The sequence below is a fragment of the Mauremys reevesii genome, linkage group 6, assembly GCF_016161935.1.
Source record: "Mauremys reevesii isolate NIE-2019 linkage group 6, ASM1616193v1, whole genome shotgun sequence".
NCBI lineage: Eukaryota > Metazoa > Chordata > Testudines > Geoemydidae > Mauremys > Mauremys reevesii.
Genome location: NC_052628.1, coordinates 58,505,290 through 58,516,180, shown reverse-complemented (window position 1 = coordinate 58,516,180; position 10,891 = coordinate 58,505,290). Strand labels below are relative to the sequence as shown.

The following is a 10,891-nucleotide window of genomic DNA, read 5'->3' as shown; positions in this document are numbered from 1 at the left end:
CACCCCAAAAGGTAAAGAGACAGTGAACTAAATGTGATTAAGATAGAAAATGTATGTAAATGAATGGTTAGGGAGTTACCAGCCTGAAGAATTCAGTGTTGGCTGAAGAAGGTGTCAAGTGGGATCAACCAGATGACCCCCACCCCCTCAAAGGAAGGAAAAACAAGCATCTGACAACATGGAGCCAGCCACCTGCTGATTGATTTAGCAACAGCAAAATGAAGCAACTCTCATGAACTGACATAGGAATAAATTCCTATAAAACTGGACTCTAAAGACTGAGGACTTTGAGTCTATGGTTCTGCTGCCAGCCTCCAGGAGCATCAGATGCATCTGACACAGACTCGGCTCCATCCTCATGGCCAAGATACCTAGCCAGTAACTTGGCATGAGCAACGTCTAGGCTGGTAACTATAACATCTATACAGAACCTGAATGAATGATTGTGTAAATGAGTGTGTATATATATATATAAGGATAAGGATAAGGAATAAGTAGTGATAAAAATAAGTAGTAAAACAACGTTGTTTGCTTTTGTCTTTTGCTGTATTTTGTTTTGTTATGGTATTCACAATAAATGTGGCATCTTTGCCTTATCCCTCTTAATAAGATCCTGCTGGTTTTTATTATATTTGTATAACAAAATGAAAGTGGGATGTATAGTTCTAGACAAATTCTAAAACTATTTGCAGTGGTGTTCGAGATTATTCCTTTAGGGCCTAATCTTGCGAAGTGCCGAGCGCCCGCAACTCCCACTAACTCACAAAACAGAACCTAACACTCAGAGATCGTTTTAGAGGACATGGTATGGGGCAGGCCTTGGATTGTAATACAATTTTATATAGTTGAACACTAACATTTACACATTACAGTATATTTCATGGGCAGACTGGTGGGGTGGCTGAGCAGAAATAAAGCAGTTTTGATCAGCAGGTGTAAATGCCATAATTTAAAAAATGATTTCAATAAGCAAAACAAGCCTAATAAGTTTACTCAACCTGGGGTTCACTCAATACTTGGGCACACAGTCTTCTCTTCCCATGAGCCCTTCTTATAGCTCTTCTCCCAGCATCCACAGGGAAGCTGGAGCTGGCCCCTTATTGTGCTTGGGACCAAAAGTCCCCGGCCTCTGTCAAAGATGTAGTCTCATGAGGCTTTACACTAAGTAGAGCATGCTGACACGTCGTAAGAATCCCCAAACTCAAAATGCAGCAAGAAGGACAATGATTTAAGTAGCAACGAGAATGCAGATGACACCTGTTTTACTTTTGGCCTCAGACTAACCTCTTCCAGCTCTTGTTTTGAAGAAAACTGTGCTGTTGATCCAATTATAATCGTTCTGATTGAGAAGGACCCCAGAGGAAATCTGAGGAAAAGAAGAGAAAATTACAGACCTTATAAATGTATCTCCATGTAAAATGTTAGCAGAAATAAACGTGATCTATAGCAATACATATGAATATCAGTTCAGGCTAGTGGCCTGTAAATATTACTCTTCATTGCCACACAAGAGACAGGTTCAATTTCTATTCTTGGTCTCTTGTGTCTATCAAGAGCTGGAAGTGCTGAGTGCTTAGCCCCTGTGGGAGGATGTGCCTATTATTTCCGGTCTTTCCTGTAAATCCCCATTATATGTTTCTGTGTTTCTGCTGTTAGGAGCTTTCCACAGTCTTCTCTCCAGGCCTTGGAGTGGTAGCAGTACTGCTCTGCAGCTACCTCCTTAGCATCAGGGCTAGTCAAAAAGCTGCTGTGTCCCCACCTCCCATTCATTAGTGGAGAGAGATGGCAAGTGGACTCTCACAGTCACACATCCAGAACCCCCTCCCCATGCTCAACCTAGACCCAACCCCACGTGCACATTGGAATACAGCAACCACTACACAGCTACGCATGGAGTGTTAGAGAGGTGTGAATAACTGAGATTTTGGTTTGCTGACCATTCAGATACATTTTTTAAAATTTATTTTGGGTCAAACCAAAAGTTTTTTTGAACTTCTGGTGAATCAAAAAGTTGAAAAGAATTATTTGAGTTGAATTGGACTCAAAACAAAATTGGACTCAAAACAAAATACTTTGTTTCAATTGTGAGACTTTTGGTGACATTTAAAAAAAAATTAAAGGACATTTCCGAACAAAAAGTTGTTTCAAACCAAAATATCCAAACATTTTGTTTCACAGATGTCAAAACAAAAAGTTTCATTTTTTTCTAAAACTTTGTTTGTTTGGTATTTTTCCATGTCAAAACAATTCTGCAAAACCAACAAGAATTCAAAGTTTTAGTGTTGCCAAATCTTCCTTTTTCACCAAAAAAACTTTTATCTAAAACATTTCTCCCAGCTCAAGGCTGAACCCATTGCACTCACTTGCATATTCTAACTACACCACCTCTGAAGAGGTTCTTGTTTATTCAGGGCTCTCCAGCCAGTGGTGAGAAGAGGCAGGCAGGACTGCCCTAAATGCCTGCTCTGTGGCTGCAGTGTGCACTCACTGCCTCAATAGCTTTTTTTAATTGTTCCCTCCTACTTTCTGGAATAGTCTCTCTACAATGCAGGATTAGAGCACAACTCTTCATCTCATGCTTCCCTGAGTTTACTATAGTTCTTCTCTACCCAGTGTAAGTGATTCTGAGATTGAAAACTCAATTAAGAAGAGGAATTACAGATGCTTGCTCATCTTTATTATAGAATTTTTCAAAATCAAGAAAAAAATTCAAAAAAGTTAAAACTCAATATAACAGAGATAGCACTTTCCATTCAGAGATCTCAAGCTCTGTGCAAAGGTGGTTAAGTATTATCCTCCTTTTTCAGAGGGGAAACTGAGTCACGGGGCAGTGACGTTCCTTGCCCAATGTAACACACTGAGTCAGCAGCAGAGCTGAGACTAGAATCTATCACTCTTGACTCTCAGTCCTATGGCCTAAACCTGCTGTTTCCAATAAAAACAAATCAGTTTCTGTCAGTTACAAATACTAACTTTTCTAGCAGTTTGCTCCAATTTTTCTTTACAAACTTCCATGCAAGATGTTGTCCAGCTGGATTTGTGCTGACACTATAAATAACTGATGACAGGTCTTGAGTCTTGATAATATGTCCCTCCATTGCAAGCTCCAGCAACCTAAAGCATCAAAAAACATCCCCAGGAAACCAAGAAAAGGCTAGGTTATATATTTATATATGGATACATGCTAGCAAGTTTTGAAAGATCAGGCCTCTAATGTGATCTCAGCCAGGATAAAAAAAAATGAAGTATTTCTTGGTTACTTGCACTTACAGGAAATTGTTTTGTGTAACTTCTCTTTTTCAGTTTTATCTCAAGCATTATGAAATGCTTCAAAGGCTCATAGCTACTGGCTCCCTACAACCTGACACCAGCTTTGAACACTTATTCCCTTGGACCAGTGGCTCAGAATAATAGGCCAGATGAAGACTGATTCCTCCTGTTCATTCTCTTAACTGTCATATTATCATGATGGAGATCAGGTATATAGGGAGGTAAAAACGACATATATCCAGTTTGTGACTTTTCATAAGGGATTAATTTAAGGACAAATGGCTGCTATTATCTTCCTAAGAGATTTAGCATATCATGAGTCCTCTATTGTTTGCAGTGGTGTTGTAGCCATTTTGGTCCCAGGATATTAGAGAGATAAGGTGGGCAAGGTAATATCTTTTAGCAGACCAGTTACTGTTGGTGGAAACAAAATAAAAGTTTGTCCCTTTCACTGACAGAAATTGATTCAATAAAAAAATATTACCTCACCCACCTTTCCTCTCTGTCATGCTCAGAAATCAAGGTGTATACATTAAAAATAAGTAAAAACGTGTGTCAAGCAGCTACAACTTTCAGATGAGTAGGCTTTGTCTAGCTCATTTTGAGCTTCATGAGCACCAATTTAACGATACATTGAAAGAAGAGAATGTGAGTAAACAGTCACCCCATGTTACAATGCCTACCTTGTTAGTTTTGCATCATCTTTGCAGCTTGCCAAAGCTGAACAGATCTTTCCCTGTTCAGCACCAGACATGGACACTTTATATCTCTCCAAAAGAAAATTCCAGCCATCAGTGGTTTTAGATCCAACAGAATACACAGTCTCCAGGACATCAGAAGGAATGTTACTAAATAATCAAGAATATAAGAAATAGAGTTTTATTCAGATTTGTGATGTAGGGTTTTTAACGACTGAATGAAAGTCAGTTAAATGGCTGAAAAAGCAGGCCCTGATCTTACAATGGACTATACTGACACAGACCTTTCTCCTCTATGGAGTACACTTGAAATCAATGGAATTTTGCATGGATGCAGGGGTCTTCACTTGTAGATCCCAATGCAGGATCAGGGTCAGAGAGGGTCAAATTTTTTCAAAACAGGGACTATACTTTCCTTTATGTTTGTACAGCAATTTGCACAATGTGAGTGGTACTAGAAACAGATAAAAAAATACTACTACTAATAATAATGATGAAGTGGGAAGAAAATATCAAACAGCTCAAGAGTACTTAGCCAGAAAGGGATTTTATGCTACTGTAATATAATGCCCTGGATGAGATGTCAACAATGGGGAACTGAGCCCAGAACCTCTGGATCTAAAACTGTGAGCTACTGCCTGAGCTAAGAAACTTTGGTCTATTAGCTCAAAGGCAGTACAGAATCCTAGACCTGTGTATGGTCCAGCCAGTAGACAGGCACGAGTAAGCATGGGTTACATGACAATATGGTGTATATAACACCTTTACTCTAGAACATAAGATTTTCTGTTACTTTCATTTCAGGAAACAACAGTTTCCTATTTAATTTACAATAAATTGCTTTTTCTCCAAATCTTATGTTGGCGAAGAACCTAAAAGTACGGTAAAAAAAACCCTAACCAAAAAAGAATATTAGGAAGAATACAAATTATTTACGTTAAATTTCCACCCGATTCCATCCACTTGCTGAAAAGCTCATTTGCCTTCTGGACACAGGGAGGATATTGCAGGTCACACACAAGCTCGAGGAGAGCAGAACGTAGCATTCTATCAGAGATGGAGCCCTCATCACTCCAGGTCTGCCTGTCAATCACCAGCTTAAAATATTGCAGGATGTACCTCTGCAGAGAGAACATGGCACAGTTCATTTACAAGCAATGAAATCTGCCATCCTGAGCATATTCCAAAGTTCTAATAAAAGCAGTAAACTCTGCATTAAGAGCAGTGTTTCCATACGTGTATCAAAATATACATCATTATATTAATAGGAAACAGCTGTTCTAGTTACGAAGAAGGTGGAATCCATCTTTCAACTCTTCAGTGTCACCAAGAAGCGTCATCAAAACAAATATAGATTAAAGTTAATGAACAAATAAATGCATAAAACTACATGGTTAGATTTTTAACAGTGAACCTTGAGGCTTTCTGTGACATCGGAAATATTTCTTCTCTCCATCATGCGATAGATCCCTGCCAGGTAACCCAGGCCTTGCAGAAGTACTATGTTACTGGATTCATGTTGGAGATATTGCGTCAGATCAAGAGCTCTATCCAGTGACAGCTTTCCTGCACTGAGAAAGAGGTTGTTTGGAATAAGTTAATGTCTTTCTAATGATATATTAAGGGAAGGAAAGGAGTGGCAATGTTATTAATAGTATTTGTTGCCTAAAGAGCAACACAGATGAACAGAGTGCTTTACAAAGCACACACAGGTGTATTCCTGCCACAAGAACCTTAGGATCTAAGGGCTACATTGTGCTCATTGCAAGTGTATGTGCTGGATCCTTGTCTACGGGCTGTTTACCTGGATGGAGCCAGGCCAGGGGGGAGAGAGAGAGCAAATACTGTTTGGACCTAGGAGTGGAGGGCACTGCCCTTCCAGCTGACTGAAAGGGTGGGGAGTATCTACACCGTGCAACAGCGGAAGCTGTCTTTCACATGGGTTGGGCTGGCAGCACTCACCCTCCCACCCATGGGATCTGAAAAGTACAGGGTTTCCTCATGACCCACTGTGGGAATTATGCTAGTTGCGTTATTTCCTTGAGGGCTGGGAAGGAATTTTTCCCTCACTGCCGGAATGGTCAGGGTGGGAAAGGAGTGGGTGGGGTTTTCTTTCCTTGCGGTGGGTCTGGGACAGGGGGTTGGGTTATGATGTTGCAGCATAGTATGTAAAACTTGTGGCAGACGTCCAGTGCAGGTACTCATTATGGAAGGATACAGTCATTGGATAAAGTGTATTGGAAAAGGATTTAAAAGAAAACACCCCTTAAGGAAGCCAAGGAAGGGGAATTTTCAGCTCCTATGTCTGATATGGTAAGGAGCCAACCACCCTCCTTTTCTTATCCACTTAATCCTCATACGAGGGGAACGTGGCGGGGTCCCAGCAGCAAGATAGTTGGGATCAGGTTGGAAATTACGTAGGAGTGATTAAAGAAAGAATGATGACCTGCACCCTATAATGTATTGCCAAGTACTCCCAGACATTTTAAGTGAATAAAGCTGCGGCCTCATTTAACCACATCCATGCCCCTTGCCCTTCTTCCAGCGTGGTATGACTACTGCTTATGCAAGGGCATAAAGAATGAATGTGCCAGAAGCCTCCCTCGCCTTGCACATCCCGCCATTCTTTGTTGCAATCCCTGTGGGCAGAAGAGCGTGGGACTACTCCTTCAGGGCACCTACTGGGATGTAGATCACTTCAGGGAAGAGACAGAACCTCCTTGTACATTTGTTAACAGTATCCCCATTCCCAATGTTCCTTTCAGGCCTCCTTTCCCCATTTTATATCAGTTAAATTAAGGTCACCATGCATGACAGCCAAAGGGAAAGTCTTTTAGAAGGAGGTGGGAGACAGAAAAAAATTTGCACAGATCTCACTTGAAAAAGAAGACAACAGAGCTGCTCTGTGTGGAGACATCTCCAACCTGTAGATGTGTGCCTTGTTAAATATCTAACTATTTTGTGCAATCAAAGGCAAGGGCTCAGCTACATTAATAACAATCAGAGGGTGGGTGATGAAGGAATTTAACTCAGAAAAGACAAATCCATCCCAGAATATTCAACTTGCAGGGAGGGAGATTCTTAAAATATCTGGCCCTTGAGGTCATAGGCAAAGTCCTGACAGCTGCAAATTGTGCCATAAGAATTTTTTTTTAAAAAGAACAATTATTACCTGACTAGCTGAAATGCATTGTGGATCAGGCTGGCTCGGTCCTTGTAGCTGAAAAGGGTGTGGTTCTGATTCAACAGTTTAATGATTGTGTCCCATCCATTCCCTTCGTAGTGCACAATGTAATAGCCATTCATGTCTACATTGAATTTTACCCAGTTGACGTCTTCCTCCAGTTCTATGGTATCTGAGAGCAGAAAAAGTTACTGAAACAGTTAAATATTCTTAGTGACATTCTCTGATGTGACCAAAAATACTTCCAGGATATCTAAACTTCAGAAAGGTGATCTGAAATCCATGGAAAGATTGATGGTATTAATCCTCAAGCCCTTTTATTAGTCAGAATTAATAAGTAACTGTCCAGATCATAAACATAGTTGAGCCAATCAAATCTTAAAGCCAGACATTTTTAGTGTACGGTCATAGGTTATGTTTCTTGTTTCATAAATGTTTTCTATAATTTTTAATAGCAAATTTTAGCCAATTAAGTCTCTATTCTTGGAGACAGATGTAGATCCTTGCATTTCACCATGAATTCAGATTCCTGTACTGCTAGAGAGGTTGCACTAGTTAACAAGTTTTCAGGTCCGGAGTGCTTCGTTGATAGTAACTCATATGAAGAAATAAAGCAGAAAATAAAAATGTAGCTCCATGTTGATTAGTAAGTGGGACTGGTGGGAAATATTACATTTGGCTGGTTCTTCAATGACTTTGATTATTCTAAGTGCCTGTGACAGAGTGTAGGGTGCAAGCAGGTGAGCCTGCACTCTGATCTTAATTAGTTCCCCTACTGAAAGCTGATGGGGTAATTAGTCAATCAGTTTGGCTGATGGAGCCAATTACCCCAGGAGCCCAGGGTTGATAAGAAGAGGCACAGGAAGGAAGTGCAAGGGTGAGAGGGAGAAACAGGATTAGCCGAGCCTAGCCACACAGAGATTCACAGTCAGGAGACCTGGTGGGAGGGCCAAAAGCTAGGTCAGCATTTTAAAACAGAATGTTGTATAGGGATTCTTGTGAAAAGGGCGGAGGGAACTTAAAATAAAAGGACACGGTGAAGGCAGTTTCTGCAGGGAGAAGGCAGGAAAGGAGCCACACCTCAGGACAGTGCCAACTTGCAGCACTTCTTCAAAGTGAAGTATTTACAACATTTAAACTGAGCATATATCCATAGTACCTAACCCTCATCTACTTAAAATGTACTAATTGATGTGCCTTTGGTAAAGGTGCAATCAAACCATCATACAAAGTGGCTTGTCCAGATCTCCAGCTCTTGCACAAAAGCCTGTGGGATGTGGCTCATCGGAAGTAAGTCTCTAAGAAATCCCCTCATGCATATTTACCCATATCCTTACATGAGGTGGTGAGGTTTGTGGAACAGGTCACAGAATCTACCCCGAAGGTGGATTGGCTGGAAGTCAAGTTCACACTCATGGAAACCCTTACGCTCTGCAGCTGCTCTGGCACCCAATCCTGACCACTTTATCAAGGATTTCAACTTTCAGTCAGGCACTGTCCTTAAAGGGGAATTTCCATTGGAGAGATGGCACTACAGAAAAGATTTACCAGATCATCAAGACCTCATATAACGGGACCTAGAAATTCTCACAAACTGTACTTTTGTGGTGGTAATTTTGTATCCTTGGACACTTTTTATGTTTTAAAGTAACTGTAAGCACATCTGTTTTGTTTAGTAGACTAGAAGGTTTGGAAATTTTAAGATCTTCATTGTTGCTTTAAAGAAAAAAAATCTAAAATGATGCCTGTTCTAAAATGGTGGCCACAGAGGAACCCTGCAGTTTTCCCAACTGATCTACCACAATTTTAAATTAATAAAAATGTAGGCAACCATCACAGTGCTCTCCACTTCCCTATATTAATTCTTACACTGTGGGTTTTCTGTGCTCTGTGCCCCACTGCCTTCAATGGAAGTTCTGCTTCATTAAAGAATGGAGAACTTGGCAGTTTCATAGATACAGAGTAAATAATTATGACAAGACCTTTTCCAAAGGGAAAAATAAGTTTTAAAATGTCTAAAAGAGGCTTTACAGAAAAGCACACACAATCACCTTTTTAATCTTCATATTAAAGATTTTCTAGCAATATGAAAATGCAAGCAACTGCTATTAACAGGGATCCACTCTCCAGGAAGGTCCTGTATTTGTAACTATGCTGGGATCAGGGATTTTTTTAAAATGAGAATTAAGGGACTACAGTATAAAGCAGGAGCAGTATTAAGAAGGTATGTCTACAACACAAAACAGGACATTGACAAGTCAATCTATACCTGAGTGGTTCTTCAGTAAATGTCTTCCAATACTTTTGGAGTGGCTTGTGATGTATGTCAAGGGAACATGCCAGAGGAAGCTAAAAAGGAGAAGAGAACAGTAAAATGACACCAAAATGTCAATAGGGGTTCAAATATGTAAATCAAATTCTACAAGCATCATCAGCATGTGCCTGCACTTACCCAATCTGCATTGAGGCCCATTGAGGATCATGTGGGAAAATGCCTTTCAAGAAGCGTTCTTGTTTTATTTTAATTCTCTTCTGATTTTGTTCGACAGTAATCAATGGAATTCCTTTCTGGAGTGTCCATGTGTTCATTATCTCCGCGATATCAAAGTGTTCATCAACATAATAGCTATGCTGAAAAAAGTGCAAACCAGAAAGTTATTTACCCCAACATTATCTGTCACTTTCCAGAGTAGTATTTGATAATATCAAATAATTTGATAAGTCAAAAAAGATCTTAGTCATTTGTTTTAAAATTACAGGCACATCCACAAAATATAAGGAAAAAAAGACAAATATTTTAGCAGTCTTCAGGAAAATATGTATTTAATTTCAAGATAAATACAGTGAGACTGATTCTCCTCTCTGTTACACAGGTGTACATCAGGAGTGACTCCTTTACCTTTAATCTAAAACCAGTGTAAACAAGGGGTTCACTCATTGCATCCTTATCACGAAGCTCTTTGATGGCCCATTGAAAAGGAAGAACAAATGTCTCTACCCAAGAAGCAATTGTACTAGAGATCAGCCTGGGATAGACTGGGTCTCCAATGCTGCCAAGATGACAACTGGTTCTGTAGACACAACAGAACAGTGCTAGGTCAGGTTGAACACTCTGTTCTTCTAATTATACCCAAGCTTTTTGCCTAACAGTGGAACAGCTGTTGGACCAGGTTCATCAGTACACTTCAGTTGCATTGTACCGCAAAGGTGAGGCAAAACAGCTGTAAACCTGGATTCATTGGCCAAAGGAGCAGAGTAGCCACGGTGTATCAGTGAATCTGACCTAATGCATGTTAAAAACTGAGAGCCACATCGTCCTCCCTTCAGGGCTGGTGGCCCAGAGCCCGCTGCAGGTGTCACTAAGTTTCACGTGAATCCTGAAGAGGGACACCCTGACTTCTGTAGCAGGTGCACTGCAATTATGTGGCAGCCCAACGACATCCCCTGCTCAAAGGCAGATTTGCTCCATCAGGGATGATGTTGGGGACACACCAAGAATGCAACGTCTACTCTTGATTTGAGCAAAGATGTGCTTCACCCACTCACAAGAAAAACTGGAGTGAAAGGTACAAACAGCAACTCCCCTGTACTCATACCCAAAGGTAACTGACTAAGTCAAGATAAATCTTTAAAAAATACTCTAAATAAAAATGGTGAAAAGTATATTAGAATTTTTTTTATTGCATTTGTAATCATCTGAAATTCTATCAGTAACACAAGGGCACTTTTTTCACATGTG

General features: G+C 40.3%; 1 protein-coding gene across 2 annotated transcripts in view; it reads right to left on the bottom strand.

Moving 5' to 3' along the window:
• Positions 1-10,891, bottom strand: part of LOC120407709 (endoplasmic reticulum aminopeptidase 2-like) — a 40,388-nt gene that overhangs the window by 4,586 nt on the left and 24,911 nt on the right. For both annotated transcript variants that reach the window (XM_039543624.1, XM_039543623.1), the window contains 8 exons: positions 9,605-9,783; positions 9,422-9,501; positions 7,141-7,324; positions 5,383-5,539; positions 4,905-5,089; positions 3,954-4,118; positions 2,974-3,114; positions 1,285-1,366 (listed from right to left, as the gene is read on the bottom strand). In XM_039543624.1, the coding sequence (XP_039399558.1) occupies positions 1,285-1,366; positions 2,974-3,114; positions 3,954-4,118; positions 4,905-5,089; positions 5,383-5,539; positions 7,141-7,324; positions 9,422-9,501; positions 9,605-9,783 (1,173 nt within the window). The remainder of the gene's footprint in view (positions 1-1,284; positions 1,367-2,973; positions 3,115-3,953; positions 4,119-4,904; positions 5,090-5,382; positions 5,540-7,140; positions 7,325-9,421; positions 9,502-9,604; positions 9,784-10,891) is intronic.